Source organism: Musca vetustissima, unplaced genomic scaffold, assembly GCF_032173495.1.
Source record: "Musca vetustissima isolate MV318-11 ecotype Yass unplaced genomic scaffold, APGP_CSIRO_Mvet_v1 utg69878, whole genome shotgun sequence".
NCBI lineage: Eukaryota > Metazoa > Arthropoda > Insecta > Diptera > Muscidae > Musca > Musca vetustissima.
In genome coordinates, this window is record NW_026874590.1 from 4,570 (window position 1) to 29,920 (window position 25,351).

The window sequence follows — 25,351 nt, forward strand, 5'->3', positions numbered from 1 at the left end:
CAATAAACAAACAGCCAGCCAGTCAGTCAGCCGTATAACTTCAACACAAAATCCACGCACATTGACACAAATCCGGACCACACAACCTAGCCTATATAGGATCAATTGCCAGGCCTACTTCCGTTTCCGGAATGATATCAATTTACAATATTAGCTACGACTAGCCAGCCACAAGGAGCCACAACAGCCGCCACAGCACTTTTCATTTTCTACAGAACTACGTAGGAAATCGCAAATCCACAAAAAGGAGTTTCATTAAAGAAAACTACACCAAACACACCATGGTCTACTGTGGTCCAAACAGGTAAGATGTCCATACGCCTCGCCTCGCCTCTTCCTGTTTTTGGGAAGTCAATATTTGGTACAATTGGTTGCAGCAATTGTCTTATCATTCATACAGCGGCGGCATATAGAGGAAGTGTCATTTATTTTTTTGGCAATGCATTTGTGGTTGTCACACACACACACACACTCACATTGCTATAATTTTTATAACAGTCACAATCATTTGATTCCTTTTGTTGTGATTTTTTTTTCTGTCTTCCTCCTTCTGCGTCACAGTGCGCATTACCGGCTGTCGAAATAAATGTTTGAAGTCGAATGGGGTTTGATTGTGGTGGTGGTGGTGGCGATGTTGGTGGTGGTAGTGGTGTTACTGGTTACAACTTTAACCAATCAACCATTCATCCACCATCAGCGCCACGACGAGCACATGTCCTTTATGCCCCTTACCCAAGGACCCTCACGTTTGTTTTTTTCGTTTCGTTGGTTCTTCGTTCATTCCGTTTTTGTCTTTAGCCCAAAAAAATCGTTGTTGCCTTATTTGTTTTTGTACGAAAGAATGACGACGACTACTCTGAGAGACTGTGTCAAACACAAAGAGGAAGTTCAAAATCTTTTGCTGGCAGCCTGGTTGATTATGATTCAGAAACAAATTTTGTGGCTGATCAAAAAAGATTCTTTGTCATAGATTTTTTGGACCCAAAAAAGAGACTGTTTTGTTGAGTAAATTTTTTAAGGACCCAAGAAGGATTTTATGAATATATTTGAAGATCAAGCTAGCGAGGATTTTTTTAAAAAGGTCTAACTATGTCAATAGTATTTTTCAAGGAACTTGTATGGGTGTTGATTTTTTAATGAATATTTTTCAAGAAACAAACGAGGCTGGGATTAAAAAAATCCAGGGTCAACTAAGGCACTATCTCCATTCATGATATTTTTTGGAAATCCAATGCTGGTGGGATTTTTTAAAAAAAAAAATTAAATGAATATTTGATTTCTTAATGAATATTTTTTCAGGCGTGCATTATTTAAGAAAATATATTTTTTCAGGCTTTAATTTTTATACCCTACAACTATATTGTCAGGGTATTATTATACCCTACACAACTATGTTGTCAGGGTATTATAGCTTTGTGCAGCCCCAAGAGTTTGTAACGCCGCGAAATATTGATCTTAGACACACCATTAAGTATACCGATAGTCATATCTTGACTAGCTGAGTCACATGTGTCTCCGTCCGTCTGTCCACCATAATTTGTAAACACGATACAGGCCACAGTTATGAACCAATCGTCACGAAATTTTGCATGTCGGGTGGGTTCTGGCCAATGAAGACCCCTATTGTTTTTCGTAAAGATCGGCTAATATTTAAGGGATGAAAGGGAGCAAATACTTAATTTTTGTCGGTTTTTCTGGTCGCTCTAGAGGCCGCAAATATGACCCGAACATCGCGAAAATTTACATGGAGAAGGGTATCAGGCCAAAGACCTATTTTGATAAAGATTGATCAATATTTAACGGGTTTAAATGGACCCTCACTTTTATGTGAAAAATGACAAAATTTTTACTCTATGACGTATATATTTACTCCTGAAGGACATAGAGTCGATTCCAATTATATTGTCGTAAGTACTATGATGTGGGAGTTACACTCAAATATTTACAGGTATTCAGATATTATTTAGTAACCTATTACCACGCTGGAGGGAGGAAATATAGCGCTGATCGCTTTAAAATTTTTCATGAAGTTCCAATTATGGTCAAAGACAACGCCTATAATTTTCGGTAAAGATCGGATTAAAATGTTGGTTTGAAGTGGACCGAAAGCTTTTTTTTGTGTGTTTCTAGTCGAATATAAGCCGAACATCACAACACAACCCACAGTGAAGGGAATCTGGACAAGTAACTAGAAGGGCTGTCGGGGCAAATATCACGAAATATTACCCAGGCTCGGAATAAAAATCCGGTCCCGTCCTATATACTGCTCCGCTCACTGGATCTTAAATATTTTTGTAAGACCTAATATGAGGCGTGGATTTTTTAAAGAATATTTTTCAAGGCATAATATGAGGCGTGGATTTTTTAAAGAATATTTTTTCAAGGCCTAATATGAGGCGTGGATTTTTTAAAGAATATTTTATCAGGGCCTAGTATGAAGCGTGGATTTCTTAAAGAATATTTTTTCAGGGCCTAATCTGAGGCGTGGATTTTTTTAAAAATATTTTTTTCAGGGCCGAATATGAGGCGTGGATTTTTTAAAGATTATTTTTTCAGGGCCTAATATGAGGCGTGGATTTTTTAAAGATTATTTTTTCAGGGCCTAATATGAGGAGTGGATTTTTTAAAGAATATTTTTTAGGGCCTAATATGAGGCGTGGACTTTTTAAAGAATATTTTTCAAGGCCAAATATGATGCGTGGATTTGTTTAAAGAATATTTTTTCAAGGCCTAATATGAGGCGTGGATTTTTTAAAGAATATTTTTTCAGGGCCTAATATGAGGCGTGGATATTTTTGGAAGAATATTTTTTCAAGGCCTAATATGTGGCGTGGACTTTTTAAAGAATATTTTTTCAAGGCCTAATATGTGGCGTGGACTTTTTAAAGAATATTTTTTCAAGGCCTAATATGAGGCGTGGACTTTTTTAAACAATATTTTTTTAAGGCCTAATATGAGGCGTGGATTTTTAAAGAATATTTTTTCAAGGCCTAATATGAGGCCTGGATTTTATAAATAATAATTTTTCAAGGCCTAATATGAGGCGTGGATTTTATAGAGAATATTTTTCAAGGCCTAATAGGAGGCGTGGATTTTTTAAAGAATATTTTTTCAGGGCCTAATATGAGGCGTGGATTTTTTAAAGAATATTTTTTCAAGGCCTAGAAATCGCCATTTTCTTTCTGTAAATGTTCCATGATTTACTCCACCACGTTAATCCGTCCATTAATGAACGAATACGTATCCTAACAAATACCGGATGATAATGTTAAATTCATTCAATTATTTTTCTTAACTTGGATTTTTCCTTCGCAGTAATTTAATTGTGAGTGATATCATTTCCATTCTATGTGAGGTGACACAGTTGTTTATAAGGCACAGCACTTGCCGCACACATCGACCCACTTCCCTAACGATGCCCATCATCAAATGGCGGAAGCTGGACCCAAAGAGTCCTGCAATCTTTCAGCATCGCCAGTCAGTCTATCGGTGTGTGAGTGTGTTTGTGCTTGGAGCCTAACACATTATGTATTTGTGTGTGTGTGTGTGTCTGTTTGTGTATGGGTGCATATGTTTACTGTTGTCGTCGTCGTTCGCTTACACATTCATGCTCGAGTAGCGCTCATTTACGACTACAGTTTGCCTGTTGTCGACCACCACTCACTGCTAACTTATCTCGGCGAGAGTGGCCGATGACGAGGATGTGAATGGCATATGAATTATATTCATATGTTCAGCTCCATGAATCTATGCAAGTGTGTGTGTGCGAGTGTAAACTTTGAATATAAAAATAGTTGTAGGCTGGTTTGTTTGTTGGTTAGTTGGATGGCTGGTTGGTAGTTTGGTTGGTTGGCTCGATGTTTGCTTGGTTTGTAAATTCTTCATTGCCTTAGGCTCCATTCTACTTGTGTTCCATTGTGCAAATGTGTGTGTATGTATGTATTTTGTTGCCACAATAGGGAGTACAACATTGTATGGACATGTGTTCATGTGCCTGTGTGTGTGTGTTTGCATGTGTTTGACTTGAAATTATGTTCCATCAAGAGAAAGCTACTGAATGGCAAAATAGAAGAGAAAGTTGTTGAAGGACACGAACGAATAAAATGAGAAAATCCCTCTATGCTATTTTTAGCATGATTTCAATAGAGTTTATTTATAAATCAGTGAACAAAGAAAGTAAAAAAAAAATAACACAGAAACAAAAAAGCAAATATAAAACTAATAGCAGCATTTTATCGTAAACTACAGATGCGTGCAATAATAAGTGGGTGTTTAAATATATTTTAGTATTTTTAAAAACTCCACGCTTTGGTTGTCCATAGAAAAATATTTTTAAAAAAATTACGATTTTGGTTGCCATTGGAAAATTATTTTTAAAAAATCCACGCCTTTGGTTGTCCTATAGTGGACCTCCAAAAATATTTTTAACAAATCCACACTTATGTTAGACCTTAGAAATATTTTTTTTTAAATTCTCACCAATAGTAATGTCCACTATTGGTGAGAAAACCAGTAAGGAAAGTTCAAAAGTCGGACTGCGCCGACTATATGATACCCTTCACCACTTTGGGTATATTTCTCTATCTGATCCAATTTCAGGGAAACTTGCCACAGACTAATTTATATTACTTCAGTACGTTGTGTCAATCGGCCTAGCTATGGATCTTTTCACGTAGTACCCTATACCAAAATTCGTGCAAATCGAAAGATATATAGGGTCTTTGGGAGCTATATCTAAATCTGAACCGATTGTCACGAAACTTTGCACACATCATTCTGGACTTAATTCAGTACCAAAAGATTTCCAGTGAGTTTAGTGGACTATTTACCTAAAATCGGGCGAAGTTATATATGGGAGCTATATCTAAATCTGAACCGATTGTCACGAAACTTTGCACACATCATTCTAGACTTAATTCAGTACGCTATGCCAAAATTCGTGCAAACCAAAATATTTCCAGTGACTTTAGTGTACTATTTACCTAAAATCGGACGAAGTTATATATGGGAGCTATAGCTAAATCTGAACCGATTTTCACGAAACTTGGCACACATCATTCTGGACTTAATTCAGTACGCTATGCCAAAATTCGTGCAAACCAAAATATTTCCAGTGACTTTAGTGTACTATTTACATAAAATCGGCCGAAGTTATATATGGGAGCTATATCTAAATCTGAACCGATTTTCACGAAACTTTGAACACATCATTCTGGACTTAATTCAGTACGATATGCCAACTTTCGTGCAAATCGAAGAATATATTCGGACTTTGGTACACAATTTACCTTAAATCGGTCGAAGATATATATGGGAGCTATATCTAAATCTGAACCGATTTCCACGAAACTTTGAACACATCATTCTAGACCTTATTCATTACGCTGTGCCAAAATTCGTGCAAACCAAAATATATATAGGGACCTTATGTACACTATTTACCTTACACATCGGACAAAAATTTATATGGGTACACAATTTACCTAAAAGCGAAGTTATATATATATATAAATCTGAACCGATTTTCACAAAACTTTGCACACATCATTCTGGACTTAATTCAGTCCTTGGGCCAAACAAATGAGCTGTGCCAGATATATAATTTCATGCAATTTTCGGATCATAAAGTACGCTATGCCAAATTTGTATATATGTTTACACCATTTAAATTAAATCAGACGAATATATATATGGGAGCTATATTCTAATCTGAACCGATTTTCCCAATTTCAATAGGGGTCGTCCTTGGGCCAAACAAATGAGCTGTGTGCGACCTGTACTTTGTTTACAATTCAACATGGACAGACGGAAAGTGATTCTATGTGATTCTAAAGTGATTCTATGCAGATTCTCAAAAGGAAACATGTGTCTATCTCGTTTCCATTTGCCTGTTACAAACATATGCACAAAGACATAATACCCTGTACTACAGTGAGGTGAAGGGATTAAATAGTTTAAAAAAATCCACGCCTATGATGGGTCTTAGAAAAATATTTTTAAGAAATTCACGTTTATTGTAGAACTCAGACAAATGTAATTCAAAAACTCCTGCATGCACATTGAACAAATATTGAAAAAAACTCCACTCCCTCAAGATTTCCAAAATAGAACAATAGTGGCAACCCTAAGGACATATATGTGGTGGATTGACCTACATTATGCTGTTCAATGGAAATCAATGTGAATCCATTTAGAAACACGCATTTCATACTTAAACACGCTTTCGCATACAGGCAAAAAACACACACACGCACTGCGCTTCCATTCACGCGTCAATAAGGACTGCTCACAAAAAGGAAATAAGGGAGCCAACCAAAAACAAAAAACAATGTCCTTATTTCGTTTACTCACTCTAAATGGACATTACAGCCTTAAACAAGGCTCAGGTAAATCAATGGGCACAACAAAGGATACTGATTGTCATTATCTTTCATGTGTAATAAACAAAAGGAAATCAAAACCAAATAAACAATCAATGTAAAAACAGCAACAACAAAAAAAAAAACATTCTATGATTGACTTTTAAGTGGCACATTTACATATCGTTGTTGTTGGAGAATTTTGTTTGTTGTCATTTAAAGGGTAAAAATTCCGCCTCCCCTGCCGTCATGATAATATTTTTTTAATCGTAGTCATATTTCCCAAAGCAGCCGTTCAATGAGAAGAATATATACACATTTATACATACACACATACGTACGTATGTATGTATGAATGTGTGTATATGATAGTAGTCATCGTAGTAGCAGTCATTAGCCACTCATCTCACTTGAATGATATTCAATGCACTACGACGAATGACTATTCAGCCATATGGACGCAATATACATATAGGCAGACCACAGCAGCTTGCACAGTGGTATCAGGCGAGAAATGGGATCTTGCCTGTTTGGCTCCTACAATAATTTTCTTAAAAAAATCTCATTGAACATTTCTTTGAAAAATATTTTTTTAAAAATCTCTTTGAAAAATATTCTTTAAAAATCTCCTTGAAAACATTATTTACTTAGCTGGCTTCTTACTGGACGATTGTTCCATAAGCCAAGCTTAAAAAAAGATTTCCAAACGCCTCGGTCTTGTGCGCATCTCTTCCAAATTGAAGGACCACGTTCCAAGATGTTGTTTTCTACTTGGTCTTTCCATCTGATTCGTGGCCTTCCCCTTCTACGGGAACCATCATCAGTGGGATCGCTTTTATATGCCTTTTGTGATGGGGCATTCTCATTCATTCGCACAACATGACCCAGCCATCGTAATCGCTGCAGCTCAATACAACTGACTATGTCGATGTCCGCGTATAAATTGTAAAGCTAGTGGTTCATTTGACGCCGACTTTGGCAGACTCCTTCTAAATTTGTTCAAAGGTGGCTGTTACCGCTCGCAATGTTCGACCCATTATATCGATGTCATCGGCGTAGGCGAGTAACATGTGTTATTTGGTGTACATAGTGCCATTTCTGTTCACTTTTGCGTCTCGTATAAGCTTTTCCAGCAGGATGTTAAAATGATCACACGACAATCTGGACCTTGTCTGAAACCTCGTTCGCTATTGATGAGCTCCGATAGGTCCTTTCCGACTTTAACTCCTGACCTTGTGCTACTTAAAGTTATCCTGCATAGCCGTATAAATTTTGCAAGAATGCCGAACGTAGACATGGCTTTAAACACCTCAGAACGGATAGGGCTGTCGAATGCGGCTTTATAGTCGATGAATAGGTGGTATGTGTCGATGTGTTTTTCGTGGGTCTTTTCCTGGATTTGGCGCAGAGTGAAAATCTGGTCAATGGTGGATTTGCCAGGTCTGAAGCCGCATTGGTATGGTCCAATAACGTCATTGACCATTGGCTTCAATCGTTCACACAGCACACTGGATAGCACTTTATATGCGATGGGAAGGAGACTTATTCCTCTATAGTTGACACATATCGTCTTGTCTCCCTTTTCGTGCACGGGACACAGGATGCTGAGGTTCCAATCATTGGGCATGCATTCATCTAGCCAAATTGTGTTAATCAGCTGGTGCATGCTCCTTACCAGCATCTGACCACCAGTCTTAAATAGTTCGGCTTGTAACCCATCGGCACCTGCTGCTTTATTATTCTTCAGCCGATTGATTGCTATTCTGACTTCATCTTGGCTAGGTGGTATACACTCTATACTGTCATCTATTATTGGTTCTGGGGTATCTTCTTCATCGCCACTATTTGATACTAGAAGCTTTTCAAAATGCTCCTTCCAGATCCTCAACGCGCTGTGTGTACCTGTCACCAGGTTTCCTTCTTCATCTCTACAGGAGGATTTGCCTGCACCAAAGCCTTCGGTTTGGTGTTTTACTCGTTGGTAAAATTTCCGGACTTCATTCTGACTCCTGTACATCTTGATTTGCTCACGCTCACGTTTTTCTTGTTCTTTCTTCTTTTTTCGGAAACACGTTTCTCTTCTCTCTTTTTCTCCCGATAATTCTCCATTACATTACGTGTTTCTACTGTCTGCAGGGTTGCCCTATACGCTGCGTTTTTCACATCAGTAGCATTACGACACTCCTGATCGTACCATGGGTTTCTTGGTGATGATTTTTGGTACCCAAGTGTTGCTTTTGCTGCAGTATATAGGGAGTGGGCAATTCTTTGCCATTGTGCTTCTATACTATTATCGGAACAAGAAGTGCTTTCGTCAAGTAGGTGGGTAAGTTGAGCGGAGTAGACCTCGGCTACCTTTTGTGTTTGCAGCTGTTCGACGTCGAGTTTCCGTGTTGTGTTAGATCGCACCTTTGCTGCAACATTAAAGCGAGTGCGAACCTTGGCTTCTACAAGGTAGTGGTCCGAATCGATATTCGCTCCTCGGATCGATCAGATGTCTAAAACACTGGACCCGTCTATCAGAACATGATCAGTTTGATTTCTCGTTGCTGGATCAGTAGAAATCCAGGTGACCTTGTGTATATCGAGATGCTTGAACCATGTTTTTTGCTGCCGCGAAGTCAATCAACCACATGCCGTTGTCGGATGTTTCTTCATGAAAGCTGAATTTTCCGACGGTGGGGATAAAGATATTTTCCGTTCCGATTTTCGATTAAAGTCTCCTATCAGAATTTTAATATTATGGCCATGACAGCGATCATATGCTGTTTATATGCGCTCATAAAATAAGTCATTGGTCTGTTCAACTTTGTCTTCGGTCGGAGCATGGGCGCAAATAAGACTGATATAGAAGAACTTTTATGCAGATTATAGCAATTCGCTCATCTACTGAAGTGAATCTGGAGACGATGTTTGGATCCTTGAGAAAATATTCTTTATAAAATCCACGCCTGTTTGGATCCTTGAAAAAAAATATTTTTGAAATTCACGTCTGTTTGGATCCTTGAGAAAATATTCTTTATAAAATCCACGCCTTTTTGTCCTACTGGAAAATCCAAAGTTGTCCAATAAGAACCCACTGTTCCATTTTACAGCAGATTCATGGGGCCATTGAATCAAACTTGAATCATTGTTGCGAGGGAAATCTGATATGGGGTTGGTTCTATGATGTCATCTTCAACAACAACAACATCATCATCTCCGTCATCATCACCATCATCTTAGAGTGGAGGGGAAAAGACAGCAGACTTTTGGACAGACAAAGAAATTATTGAATTTTGTATTGTTGTTGTTGCTCGGGAAAGAGGTGGGAGATTGTCTGAGGGTGTCTTAATACAACGACGCATTCAAATCAGGCGCTAGCTGTGGTGAATGGTTTTTGAATGAAAATCTGTTTCATTTTGCAATTGTTGTTGTTGCTGTTCGATATTTTTTTCATTTTGTTATTGTTATTCATTTCTCTGTGTCTGTGTCATTCACATTCAGTTAAACAATAAAGGCGCGTTTAGTAGTTGATAGTACTAATGAACACTGGGGGGACAGCCCAACAATCAGTCAGTCGGTCGGTCGGTTAGTCCATCAGCATCACAACTATAAACAGCCATTGTTGCCATTTACAAGTGCTACTAATAGGCGGGGGAGAAAAGGAAATCCAAAACAAGAAACAACAACACCAGAAGAGCCTTCTTGGCCAGTTTACATTGAATGGAAAATGATATTGTTTTGGTAACACTAAGTGACAAACAGATGCAGATACAAATGCCATATGGAAGGATGGACAGACGGACAATTAACACAAAATCTAGGCCTCCTCCTAGATGTGACACAGAATAGCAACAGCAACAAATTTACATATCGACATGTTGTAAAACCCTCCGGCCGCCCTTAACATTGCCAATAAATATTGAAATATAAAATAAGCTCTCTCTCTCTCTCTCTCCCTCCATCCCTATGTGTTCGATAAACCCACTGACATTGTTGCTCTTTTATTCTCCTTTATTGTTATTTTTTTTTTTCAATTATCAATTTTAATTAATCTTTTTTTTGTAGTCGTTATTGGATGCTGAAATGTGTTACAATATAAATTTCAATATATCCTACACCTCTCCGCCGGCCACCTCGGTGCCGTCGACATTTTATTACATTGTTTTTTTCGCACTATCTCACTGTCCGTTTTATTTTATTTTGTCCATTTACAGTTCTTTAACGACAGCAACATAACACAACTGAATCGAAGAACGGTATGGTGAAAATGGAATCCACAGAAGAACAGGACAGAAAGTTGGTACTGGAGTTTATACATTTGCTGGAAAAGTCCAAACAATTGTTCAATGGTCTAAGGTGAGTCAGATTTGTTTAAAGTGAACAATTTGTGAAGTGCGGAATACAAAATATCCGAACTGAAAAGGCGGAATAACTACCTGTGTGATATTGATGGGCATAAATGATGAGAAATAAAGGCTTGAAAAATTATTCTTTAAAAAATCCACGCCTGTTTTAGGCCCCTGAAATATTATTCTTTAAAAAATCCACGCCTGTTTTAGGCCCTTGAAAAATTATTCTTTAAAAAATCCACGCCTGTTTTAGGCCCCTGAAATATTATTCTTTAAAAAATCCACGCCTGTTTTAGGCCCTTGAAAAAAATTATTCTTTAAAAAAATCCACGCCTTGTTTGGCCTCTGAAAAAAATTATTCTTTAAAAAATCCACGCCTGTTTTAGGCCCTTGAAAAAATTATTCTTTAAAAAATCCACGCCTGTTTTAGGCCCTTGAAAAAAATATTCTTTAAAAAATCCACGCCTGTTTTAGGCCCTTGAAAAATTATTCTTTAAAAAATCCACGCCTGTTTTAGGCCCTTGAAAAATTATTCTTTAAAAAATCCACGCCTGTTTTAGGCCCTTGAAAAATTATTATTTAAACCAATGAGCGGAGCAGTATAGTCGGACTGGGCCGACCATATGATACCCTACACAACTTCTACGAAAATCTAACTATTTGTAGTTCCATATTCCGAGCTTGAACAATATTTCGCGATATTGGAGCCCTTTTGACCGACTACAGGTCAACAAATATTACTAATGTTCAGTACAGCCCTTATAATTACTTGTGCAGGTTCCCTTCACCATGGGTTGTGTTGTGATGTTCGGCTTTCAATTGTGGCCTATAGATCGACTTGAAAAACACACAAAAAAATATTTTTTCGGTCCACTTCATCCCAATATTATTACGACCTAAAAATATAGGCGTTGTCCTTGACCATAACTGGAACCTCATGGAACATTTCAAAGCGATCAGCGCTATATTTCTGCACTCTAGTGTGGCAATGGGTTACTAAATAATATCTGAATACGTAAGCACCTGTAAATATTTAAGTGCAACTCCCACATCCGAGTTCATACGATTTATACGTCAACCCCTCCTCTTGGATATACTATCAACTTCTCGGGTATATGCCCCTAAGGGTAAATATATACGCTATAAAATACAAATTTTGTCATTTTTCACACAAAAGTCATGGTCCATTTGACCCGCCAAATATTGGCCGATTTTTTTTAAAAACAGGCATGCTTATTTTTTGACCCGATTCCCTTCTCCATGTAAAAATTCGCGATGTTTGGGCCTTAATTGCGGCCTCTGAAGCGACCAGAAAATCAGACAAAATTAAAGTATTTGGTCCATTTCATCCCCTATAGGGGTCTTCATTGGCCAGAACCCATCCTACATGCAAAATTTCGTGAAGATTGGTCCATAACTGTGGCCTGTATCGAGTTTACAAATTATAATGGACGGACGGACATACATGCCTAAAGGTGGGTCTAGGACTAATATTTCGCGGTGTTACAAACTCTTGGGACTGCACAAAGCTATAATACCCTGACAACATAGTTGTGTAGGGTATAAAAATCCACGCCTGTTTAGGCCCTTAAAAATTTGTTCTTTAAATATTCTCTAAATTCTGAAACCCAGTTTGATTCCTTAGAAATATTATATACCAAAACCGGTCCGGTCCGGACTTTCACATGTTTTTAAATTCACGTCTGTTTTGGTCATTGAACAAATATTCTTAACCAGTAAGGAAAGTCGTAAAGTCAGACTGGGCCGACTATATCATACCCTTCACCACTTTGGGTATATTCTACATATGTATCCTAACAGACGTCGCGTGTTTGTTATATATCTATATCTGAACCGATTTCGGGGAAACTTGCCAGAGACTAATTATATTTATGGATCTTTTCACGAAGCTTAGCAACATCATTATAGACTTGATTCAGTACCCTATACCAAAATTCGTGCAAATCGCATAATTTTCAGAGACTTTGGTGCACCGTTTACCTAAAATCGGCGAAAATATATATATGGGAGCTATATCTAAATCTGAACCGATTTTCACGAAACCTTGCACACAATATTCTAGACTTAATTCAGTATGATATACCAAATTTCGTGCAATTCGAAAGATATAAAGGGACTTTTGTACACCATTTACCTTAAATCGGACGAAGGTATATATGGGACCTACATCTAAATCTGTACCGATTTTTACGAAACTTAACACTCATCATTCTAGAGTTAATTCAATACGCTATACCAAATTTCGTGCAAATCGAATGATTTTCAGAGACTTTGGTGCACCATTTACCTAAAATCGGGCGAAAATATATATGGGAGCTATATCTAAATTTGAACCGATTTTCACGAAACTTTGCGCACATCATTCTAGACTTAATTCAGTACGCTATGACAAATTTCGTACAAATCGAATGATTTTCAGAGACTTTGGTGCACCATTTACCTAAAATCGGGCGAAAATATATATGGGAGCTCTATATAAATCTGAACCGATTTTCACGAAACTTTGCACACATCATTCTAGACTTAATTCAGTACGATATGCCAAATTTCGTGCACATCGAAAGATATAAAGGGACTTTTGTACACCATTTACCTTAAATCGGACGAAGATATATATATATATATATATATATATATCTAAATCTGTACCGATTTTCACGAAACTTGACATACATCATTCTAGACTTAATTCAGTACGCTATGCCAAATTTCGTGGAAATCGAAAGATATATAGGGACTTTTGTACACCATTTACCTTAAATCGGACGAAAATATATATGGGAGCTATATCTAAATCTTAACCGATTTTCACGAAACTTTGCACACATCATTCTAGACTTAATTCAGTACGCTATGCCGAATTTCGTGCAAATCGAAAGATATATAGGGACTTTTGTACACCATTTACCTTAAATCGGACGAAAATATATATGGGAGCTATATCTAAATCTGAACCGATTTTCCCAATTTCAATAGGGTTCGTCCTTGGGCCAAACAAATGAGCTGTGCCAAATTTCATCCAATTCGGATCATAAATGCGACCTGTATTTTCTTTACAATTTAACATGGACAGACGGACGGACGGATATGCATAAATCGACTTAGAAATTCTATGCATTTTCTCAAAAGGAACCGTGTGTCTATCTCGATTATTTTTGCCTGTTACAAACATATGCACAAAGATATAATACCCTGTACCACATTGTGGTGAAGGGTATAAAAATGCGAACCATTATTCCGTTATTCTTTAAGAATTAGAAGATTTTCTATAGGTCTTTTATTGAGGGACCCCCAATGACCCACATAAGGTCTTCTTTAAATGTATATTTGTTTTGTAATAGTTTTGAATTCTATTCTCTTGGATATTATTGAATCTATATTCTCTTTTTTTTGTGTTTTGTTCTATTCAATATTCTCTTTTCTAAAATAGCCTATCTTTTTACAGAGATTTACCCCAGTATGGACATCGACAATGGCAGGCCTATTTTGGACGGACCTTCGATGTCTACACGAAACTATGGAAATTCCAGCAACAGCATCGCATGGTATTGGATTCGAAATATGGTTTGAAGCGGTGGCAAATTGGTGAAATTGCAAGTAAAATTGGACAGCTTTACTACCATTACTAGTAAGTGATCGGAACGGAACACGGGCCTTGAGAAGTTCGCATGTTAATTTCTCGTTATTGTTTATTGCAGTTTAAGAACCAGTGAAACGAATTACCTGAATGAAGCGTATCAATTTTATGCAGCTATTAGAGGTAGAGCCTATTATTCGAGAGCGATCAAGGAGGATCGTCCCGATTTGATGGTGAAAAAGCTGCGCTATTATGCTCGATTTATTGTGGTTTGTTTGTTATTGAAGAAAATGAAATTGGTGCGAGAATTGGTTACCGAATTGGAAAAACAAATACAGGAATATACCACCACGTAAGAGTTGCTTTCCAAAGAAGGGGCTATGCCTCCCTGCAGATTTGAAATGTGTTCCACAATTTAAAAATTTTTGTGTTAATTAATTTCTTTTATTTTCAGTTATGAACCTGAAGACCATTTAGAATGGTCATTAGTTTTGGAAGAGATTAAGGGTTTTATTAAAGCCGAAGCTGCCGTGGCCGTTCTTCATGCGGATTCCAATCCCATCGTACTATCACACAGGTACATTAGTCAACAAACATTAGGCAAATTTACCCAATATTTTGCCCGTGCTTTCTTTGGGAAGGAAAATTGAATATTAAAAAAAAACCAAGAAAAAAATTAGTAGAAAAATTGATTTATTCTTTCGATTATATAAAAATCTTTTTTTTTAATTTTTTATAATTTTGTAACTCCAAATCAAATCAAAAAAAAAATAATAATAACTCAAAATATATAATTTTGGGAGGTATACAAGTTATGCTTTACAATATTTTTTAATTAGTTTAAACCCCTTTTGTAAGCCACCAAATATTAGTAGCTTTTGTTTTTTGAAATTATTTATTGTAACTATTTTTTATATGTATGTAGCAATGTATGCAACAAAAAAACCAAAACTATTTTTCAAATGGCAGTATTTATTAATAATATTGTGCTTATCACAGAAGACTTGAAACAACAAAATATCACTCACCCACTCACAATTCCATTTCCCCATTGATGTCATTTTCTCAAAATCCTCTACACTCATTGACTAACTCACACACACATACATACATCATGTCAGTCATTTAACATTATCCTTTTTTCCATTCAGTCATTCATTCATCTCACTCATTTCTCATTCATCCAAACATACACCCACATTACCAATCAATTTTCAATCACTCACAACAACAACAAAAACACACTTACATACATATCAGAAAATTTTTATTTGAATTGTGATACGAATTAGAAAAGATGCGATTTTTTTTAAAAATATTCTTTAAAAAATCTACACTGCCAATGGGCCTAAAACATATTTTTTAAACAATCTACACTACTAATGTACCTTGAAAATATAATTTTTCAACAATCGGCGCATCTACTCTTCTAATGGGTGTTTTTAAAATATTCTTTAAATAATCTACGAGGCTAAAAGGCTTTGAAGTATGTTCTTTAAATAATCTACGCTTCAAACGGCCTTTGAACATTTTTTCTTTGAAAAAAATCTGCACTTCTGTTGGGTCTTGAAAAATATTTTTTTAAAGATCTACCCTTCTGGGTCTCTAAAAAATATTCTTTAAAGTATCAACACTTTAAATGGGCATTGACATTTTTCTTTAAAGAATCTACGCTTCTAATGGGCCTCTAGAATGATACCCCTTAAACCTTAAAAAACATCCTTAAATCCGCTTTTAGTGGACAATGAAAAACTGTTTGTGTTTTTAAATCTACGCTTCTAAAGGGCCTACAAAAAATATTCCTCACTAGCTCTACGCTTCTAATGGGCCTCGAAAAATGGAACATGGAAAAATATTATTTAAACCAGTAAGGAAAGTATTAAAGTCGGACGGGGCCGACTATATGATGCCCTTCACCACTTTGGGTATATTCAACAGATGAATCCTAACAGACGTCGCATTTCTAAAGGATCAGAAGAATGAAATTGGATCCATAAACATGTCATTCTGCAATCGACACTAAATGTTTCATTTGGTCAGATATAGAAGCTATATCTAAATCTGAACCGATTTTCAGGAAACTTAACACACATTATTCTAGACCTAATTCATTACGATGTGTCAAATTTCGGGCAAATCGAAAGATATATAGGGACTTTGGTGGACCATTTACATTAAATCGGATAAAAATATATATAGGAGCTATATCCAAATCTAAACCGATTCCCAGGAAACTCAACACACATCATTCTGGGCTTAATTTAGTACGCTATGCCAAATTTCGTGCAAATCGAAAGATATTAAGGGACTTTGGTACACCATTCACCTTAAATCAGACGAAAATATATATGGGAGCTATATCTAAATCTGAACCGATTTTCAGGAAACTTAACACACATTATTCTAGATCTAATTCATTACGCTGTGCCAAATTTCGTGCAAATCGAAAGATATATAGGGACTTTGGTGCACCATTGACATTCAATCGGACAAAAATATATATGGGAGCTATATCTAAATCTGAACCGATTTTCAGGAAACTTAACACACATCATTCTAGACCTAATTCATTACGCTATGCCAAATTTCGTCCAAATCGAAAGATATATAGGGACTTTGGTGCACCATTGACATTCAATCGGACAAAAATATATATGGGAGCTATATATAAATCTGAACCGATTTTCAGGAAACTTAACACACATCATTCTAGACCTAATTCATTACTCTGTGTCAAATTTCGTGCAAATCAAGAGATATATAGGGACTTTGGCGCACCATTTACATTTAATAGGACGAAAATATATATGGGAGCTATATCTAAATCTGAACCGATTATCGCGAAACTTAATACACATCATTCTAGAACTAATTGATTACGCTGTGTCAAATTTCATGCAAATCGAAAGATATATAGGGACTTTGGTGCACCATTTACATTATATCGGATGAAAATATATATGGGAGCTATATCTAAATCTGAACCGATTTTCAGGAAACTTAACACACATCATTCTAGAACTAATTGATTACGCTGTGTCAAATTTCATGCAAATCGAGAGATATTAAGGGACTTTGGTACACTACTTACCGTAAATCGGACGAAAATATATATGTGGGAGCTATATCTAAATATGAACCGATTTTCAGGAAACTTAACACACATCATTCTGGACTTAATTTAGTACGCTATGCCAAATTTCGTGCAAATCGAAAGATATATAGGGACTTTGGTGGACCATTTACATTAAATCGAATGAAAATATATATGGACGCTATATCTAAATCTGAACCGATTTTCAGGAAACTTAACACACATTATTCTAGACCTAATTTATTACGATGTGGCAAATTTCGTGCAAATCAAAAGATATATAGGGACTTTAGTGGACCATTTACAATAAATCGGACGAAAATATATATGGGAGCTATATCTAAATCTGACCCGATTTTCACGAAACTTAACACACATCATTCTAGACCTAATTCAGTTCTCTATGCCAAATTTCGAAATATATATAGGGACTTTTGTGCATCACTTACATTAAATCGGACGAAAATATATATGGGAGCTATATCTAAATCTTAACCGATTTTCTCAAAACTTGGCACACATCATTCTGGACCTATTTCAGTACTCTGTGCCAAATTTCATGCAAACCTAAAGATATAGAGGGACTTTGGTGCTCCATTTACCTTAAATCGGACGAGACTATATATGGGAGCTATATCGAAATCTGAACCGATTTTCTCGAAACTTCGCACACATCATTCTGCTCCCAATTCAGTACTCTATGCCGAATTTCATGCAAATCGAATGATATATAGGGACATTGGTGCACCATTTACCTTAAATCGGACGAAAATATATATGGGAGCTATATCTAAATCTGAATTTTCACTAAACTTTGCACACATCATTCTAGACCTTATACATTACGCTGTGCCAAATTTCGTGCAAACCGAAATATATATAGAGACTTTGGTGCACCATTTATCTAAAATCGTGCAAAACTATATATGGGAGCTATATCTAAATCTGAACCGATTTTTTCAATTTCAATAGGGTTCTTCCTTGGGCCAATAAAGTGACCTATGCCAAATTTCATCCAAATCGGATCATAAATGCGACCTGTACTTTGTTCACAAAAATACATGGACGGACGGACATGCGGACATGCGTAAAATCGACTCGGAAAGTGATTCTATGCATATTCTCAAAAGGAACCATGTGTCTATCTCGTTTCCTTTTGCCTGTAACAAACATATGCACAAAGACATAATACCCTGTGCCACAGTGTGGTAAAGGGTATAAAAATATACACTTCGAATGGACTTTGAAAAAATCTACGCTTCTAACGAGCCTACAAAAAATATTTTTCACTAGATTTACGCTTCTAATGGGCCTCGAAAAAATGTTCTTCACTAGATTTACGATTCTAATAGACCTTGAAAAAATATTCTTTAAAATATCTACGCTTCTAATGGACCTTGAAAAATATTCTTTAAAAATCTACGCTTTTAATGGACCTTGAAACATATTCTTTAAAAATCTCTATAAAAACTCTACGATTCTGTTGGCCTTGAAAAAATATTCTTTCAAAAAACTACGATTCTGGTTGTGCCTTAAAAGTATTGTTTAAAAAATCTACGTTTTGCGGGCATTTGGGCCTTGAAAAATATTCTTCAAAAAATCTACGCTTCTGTTGGGCTTCTACATATTCTTTAAAAATCTAAAATCTACCCCTATTTAAATCTACGCTTCTAATGTTACGTAAAAAATGCTTTAAAAAATCTAAGTTTCTAAAAATCTTCACTTCTAATGGCCCTTGAAATTGTTTTCCACTTCTAAGGAGCCTTGAAAACCCTTAGGAGACATCAATATATTGTCAAAGTCCTTTTTAAGTTCTTCCAACATCCTCTGTCAGCCTCTTTAGTCATTCAGGATTTTGTTTTTCGATTGGGAATTTGAATCAAACACTCGCCTGTGAAAGAAGGTGGTGGTGGATGAAGGATGATTGTATTCGTTAAAAATATTACTTTCAACTTCTTGAGAACTTCGATGTTCTTGGGTAAACCCTTTTGATGCAGCGGGTAATCCGGGATCTTACTGTTGAATATTTGCATTCACTGGCTTTACGAATGATCCCGGGCTTTGCTAATCTTCACCCTCTGTCGATAGATTTTCGAAAGAATATAATTTTATTACCGGGATCTAATCCTATTCGCCACTTTATAACCTATTTTTAAATACAATTTTATCGCATCTTTTCTAATAAAATCACCGAAAAAGTAATTGAAAAAAAATCACATGATAATACTAAAAATTCAAACAAAAAAACTAACAAAAATTCTTGCACGTTCAGTATTTCATTTTTGTTCGAAAAAAAAATAAAAGAATAAATAATTAAATTAAAAAAACAAATTTTATAAAGAAGGTGTATGTTTGTGTGTTCGATACGACATTTAATGGGGGCAAACACCTACTATAACCTCTAATCACAAAAGAGAGGAAGGTTTACTTTCCCACAACATTGAATGTCGCCATCAAACGCTTCCACCTGATGATGAAAATTCAAATTCAATGCAAAAAAGAAAAAAGAAATCACAAGTGTCTCATTAGCATCACATCAAATCAATTCTTCTGTGAAAGCACGGGCCTTAGCAAGAGCTTTTTTAGTATGGTTAACTTCACCCATTGATGAGTAGTGGTTCCGGTTCTAGGTTGTCGCCGCTAACAACACCGCCATGCGAAAGATCACCGCACATGACGCTGAGCCTGCAGGAGATATTGATTGTGGGCTCGGCATGCGAGCAGGCCAAATTTTCCGAATTAACAATGGATATGTTTAGGTAAGCCATCGCCACTCCCTCTCCCAATTAAAAGTAATCAATAAAAAACTAACTGAAATATCCTTGCAGAATGTTACAAACGTTAGAAAGGGAACCAACCGAAACCACACATCCTATGAGTGTTTCACATGGCATGCATGGACACGACGCCAGTCCTGCGGCCAGTCGTATACCGCCATATGGTGTTCCAGGTTCCAAGGGCTATATGGAGAATAGCCGCCATTATCGTGACAATCCTCATAAGTATTTATTGTATAAGCCTTCGATTAGCCAGCTTCTGGTGTTTTTAGCTAGCGGTTTTAAAGAATTGCCTCCGGGAGGCGCCTTACTCTTATACATGTCAGCAGATGGTTGTTTTTCAACCACCAAACATCCCGAAGATTGTGAGTTCTCTAACACAACATATTTCAAAAAAATAAATGTTTTCTCTGCTTCTCCCTAGATGGCTACGAATTAGGTGGCCTGGCCACAAGTGTTAAACGTGATGGTGTTGATGGCGGCGGTTTGGCGTGTCGAGGGAAATCGTACAAGGAAACCCATTGCCTGTATCCCGGAGATTTGTATCCTTTCACGCGAAGACCCATGTTCATTATCATAGATTCGGATAATTCGTTTGTTTTTCAACATATACCCCGTTATTTTGGCCAACCATTGGTTGTGCTCATGTCACCTCAGGATGTACCACCAGCATTTCAGGGTAGCTATTTTATAATAATTATTTGTTTTTTTTTTAATAATAATTAATTGTTTGTGTTTTCAGCTGAAGTCCAACACCATGGCTCCTTGTTTACTTTGTTCCTGCACTCCCCACTCACCGCTTTGTGTTATATCTGTAATGTCGGCGATGTGCCCATCCATCACTGGGAACGCTGTCAATCGTATGTGGATCATTTTATAACAGAAGCTTCCCGTTTAGTAACACGCTGTCGCATAGATGAAATTGACCAAGGATATATAGGTAAGTGGGTGCTGGTTATGTGGCATAAGGAGATTGTTGAAAGACCTTAAGCAACCCAGGTTTTTCGAAGCTCTGCTGTTATCCTTTCCTAATCGATCTCGTAATCGTGCGCATTCACCATTAAGCTTGTGATCTTGGTAGTCCAATTCGAGAGTGTATCTCTAGCCTTTTTATTCCTTGCCGGCATTTTTTCTTTAAGGCAACCATTGGCGTCTTCCTATATTTTTAGAGCAACTTCTAGCTCCTTATTTCTTGAGCGTAACACCGCCACATAGCATTCGTATAGCATATTGTATACAACCTTCGCTGACCTAAGATTTTGCCACGTCTCCTCCAATACCGTTTGAAGACCGTCAATTTGTTCTTGGACTGGCCTAAACCCTCCTGCCACATCGGAAGTTTTCGCCAATATCTCCATCCACCGTTCCCGTACCACCAGATCGTCTTTCACTTCATCGGGTGCGTTCTTAACTAACTTTTCTATAAAGTCATATATGGACTTACAACAGTCGTATCTATTTCATCGATAGCCACATACCACATGTGGCAATAGAAAACTCTATCTTATTTTAGTGCACAAACATTCAACAATAATAATATCTTATCTCATGTGGACTGTATACCAGAGTTGGGCAATCTATTTCACGTTGCGGATCAATCTTTCTCTGAAGAAGAATGTGAGAATAAAGGAACGAAATCAGTGAGAGGAACGAGATCAGAAAAAAAGGAACTATATTAATTAAAGAGCTGTAACTAGTTCCTATCGTTCCTTTCTCGGAGTAGTTCCAATGAACTAGTTCGTTCCGAAACTACCATACTCTACTGTATATGAAAAAGATCCTAGTTTAACTAAATCTTTTATACAAGAGTCCCCCAACAAGAAATCAGTGAGAAGAACGAGATCAGAAAAAATAATGAGACCAAAAAAGGAACTATATTAATTAAAGAGCTGGAACTAGTTCCGATCGTTCCTTTCTCGGAGTAGTTCCAATGAACTAGTTTATTCCGGAACTACCATACTCCACTGTATATGAAAAAGATCCTTGTTTAACTAAATATTTTACACAAGAGTTCCCCAACAAGATATTCACTATATTTTTTATATGAAAACCATGTTCGTTATGTGAACACCGGATCCAGCCCTTCTGTTATGGTACTTAAGGAACGCATTTCGCTTATGTGGAAGGAAAATGAGATCGAGCCCTATAAATCGCATCTGCTGTTATCCTTGCCTTGCTGACTACACTAGGGGGATCAGCCAGGCCATTTTCCTGGTTTCGGATAATAAATTGAGGTCTCTGTAGATTACCGTAAAATAATTCTCTCGAGTTCTGTCGGTAGCGGATTTTCCTGGCCTGGTCATTAGTCACCAGAGTTGATATCTTTGCCTGACTGACTTTTGTAGGGGCGCCTGCTTGTCCATTTTCCAGATTTCAGGAACTACATTAAGGTCTTTGGGGAGTACGTTACCAGTATTTCTAGACTAACGAAAATTGCAATATTCACCGCCTCCTCTTCCCCTTCAAACAGTCCCTCTTCGTTGGTATATCTTATATTAGGTAGTACTAGTTGCTTCGTCCTCTCACTTTAGAAATGTTCGAAAAACCGAATTTTAAAATTACTGAGACAATTTTTCGGATGATCTGCAATTGGTAACTATGCAAGGAAGGATGTAATGCTTCATCTCAGTTCACATCCTTAACGGACTTTAGTAGGGAGACCATCGTTTACTAGGTATTAGGAATTATGGATGGCTAAAGCATGTGACTAGTATAGAAATTCCGACAGATCCCAACTCTTTGCATGTTTTAGCGCTTCCGAAAAATAACCCATCATAAATTTCGGTGAGAGATTATTGTACACAAAATATTGCACTCTTTACTTCGTCCTGTCACTCTATAGATGCTTAAAACCCTGTCGATTAAAATAACTAGTACATTTCATACACTGAGGTCCCGGCATACTTCTTTCAAGAGTTCCAGAACAAAAAAAATTGAAATCAGTGTTCCAACATTTCCGGTGCTCCAAACGTTAAATCTGCATATCTTCTGTGACTAATCTGATTACAACCAACGTAAGTTTCCCGACACTGGAATCAGTGGGAAGAACTAGTAGTTCAAAGGAACTGTTTCGCAAAAGGAACGATCGGTACTAGATACGAATCTCTATTTCATTTAGTTTCTTTTGCTAGCATTCACCATGTTCCTTTTGATCCAATCTTTCAACTAGTGCATCGCGTTCATTGACCGAATTAATTGGATGATTGAACTAAAAGGACCTAAAATTTTTTTGGGGAAAAAACGAAAAATATCAAATAATCCAAGACTATATTGAACAGCAAGAGCAATGCTGGTTGATCAACTCCGTTTCTGATGCGTTTAAAGTCAAATGAGATCCCTACCAAAAATCAAATTCTTTAACATTTGGTCCTTCGAGTCTCACTTTTTCAAGCTATCCATACAAATAGATTACATAAATAATTAATTTTTGACCAATAAAATTGCAAACAGACGTTTTATTTGCATATCTTCTGTGACTAATCTGCTTGTCACCAACGTAAATTTCGTAACTTCAAAGTCTGTAGAGAAGAACTAGTTCAAAGGTACTATTCTGCAAAAGGAACGATCGGTACCAGGTACGATTCTCTCCTTCATCTAGTTTCTTTTGGTAGCATTAACCATGTTCCTGTTGATCCAATCTTTCATCTAGTTCATAGTGTTCAATGTTCGAATTTATTGAACGATTGAACTTAAAATCCATTTGGGAAAAAAACGAAAAATATCGAATTTCTTTTGAATGAGATTGTCCAAGTCTATATTAAAAAGCGAGAGCAATGCTGGTTGTTGAACTCAGTTTCTGATGCGTTTAAAGCCAAATCAGATCCCTATGAAAAATAAAAATTGTTAACATTTGGTCCTTCGAACCTCACTTTTTCAAGCTGTCCATACAAATATGATATGGAGTTAATCTACTATTTGATATGAATAATATTTAAATTGAATAATAATTGAATTGATTGAACTAAAAGGACCTAAAATCGTTTTGGGGAAAAAACTAAAAATATCAAATTGCTGTCGAATGTGATTGATTGAAGAGGTTGATCAACTCTATTTCTGATGCGTTTAAAACCAAATCTGATTCCTACTAAAATCAAATTAACATTTGGTCCTTCGAGTCTAATTTGTCCATATAAATATAATGGATATGTAGTAGATTAAATAAATAACTATTTCTCAGCATGAATAATTATTCTCTCAGCAACTGTACAATTGGGTTGACCTCTCGAAATTGAAATTCAAAATGCCTCATAAAAGTTGTACCATTTATCGATTAATTCACAATCGATAATTTCCTGAATTTTAGCCAAAAACGGATATCTAACAAATCTGTCTCTCTCTCCCTTTCTTGCAGATTCATCGTATGTGCAATTCTTTGGCGACGATTTTCTCCGCACCCTCATTCTACGCTTTGTGTTCTGTGATGTTGTATTGAGACTGCATCGTGGTTTCCGGGGACGACATATGAGACCACGCTGTGAACCACCATTGCCATCCAATGAACTGTTAGAGCATCCAACATTGTCGCATATTATATTCCAGCTGGCAACGGCGCTCGATGTGCGCGGTCACTTTTCCGATGGACCCGAATGCGACTGATGATCTACTGAGTATTCGCCTAAATTAAGTCTAGTCATAATTTTAAGCATTTCTTTGCAACAATTTATTATTATTCGAATAATTCTTATAATAATTAAAAATACAAATATGGAGAATAATCTTAAAAACAAACAACAAGCAACAACAACAACCAAAACAACAATAATATTAATAAAACTTAATGCCTACAACAGCAAATAATTGTGAAGCAAAATAACAACAACAACAAAATTCTATGAAACCCAAAAATTTCTCGTTAAACGATTCCTGTTCCTGAACCCGCTACAACTACAACCACAAACCCACAAATATTCAAAATGCCCAAAATATATGGTAAAGGTAAAAATACAAATATGCTGAGCTTTTTTTAAAAAAAAAGGAAACCTGCAAAAGTGGTTATAAAAACAAACAAACAGATACACTCTTACACCCGAGATCCCTGCTTTTATCCTCTACCGGGTCCTTTATATGGCATTGCATTGAACGCGTCACATCCAGTATTGCCAAGTCCAGAGATGAAGGTTTTAAGGGATTAAGAACCCTCTCCAAAACTCCCTCTCTCTCTCTAACACACGGTAATTCGCCACCTTCCC

General features: G+C 36.6%; 1 protein-coding gene across 2 annotated transcripts; it reads left to right on the plus strand.

Annotated features, from left to right (window-relative positions):
• Positions 1-226: 226 nt before the first annotated feature.
• On the plus strand, positions 227-24,849 carry LOC133334651 (protein SCAI). 2 transcript variants are annotated; one of them, XM_061542984.1, is made up of 10 exons: positions 227-304; positions 10,559-10,700; positions 14,160-14,342; positions 14,413-14,643; positions 14,746-14,868; positions 20,001-20,144; positions 20,214-20,527; positions 20,587-20,841; positions 20,905-21,102; positions 24,514-24,849. In XM_061542984.1, exons 2-10 carry the CDS (start codon positions 10,603-10,605, stop codon positions 24,756-24,758), a joined length of 1,791 nt encoding a protein of 596 aa, XP_061398968.1. In that variant the 5' UTR covers positions 227-304; positions 10,559-10,602; the 3' UTR covers positions 24,759-24,849. The 2 variants fall into 2 exon arrangements, with proteins under 2 accessions (XP_061398968.1, XP_061398975.1); XM_061542991.1 differs by having other exon boundaries at positions 20,016-20,144.
• Positions 24,850-25,351: the final 502 nt, after the last annotated feature.

What these genes read in the sequence shown, in the direction of transcription:
- LOC133334651 (XM_061542984.1), top strand. Translation starts at nt 10,603, where the DNA reads ATGGTGAAAATGGAATCCACAGAAGAACAGGACAGAAAGTTGGTACTG. An exon ending in CACCAAACATCCCGAAGATT is followed by an intron (nt 20,528 to 20,586) that starts GTGAGTTCTCTA and finishes GCTTCTCCCTAG; the next exon opens with ATGGCTACGAATTAGGTGGC. An exon ending in TGTACCACCAGCATTTCAGG is followed by an intron (nt 20,842 to 20,904) that starts GTAGCTATTTTA and finishes TTGTGTTTTCAG; the next exon opens with CTGAAGTCCAACACCATGGC.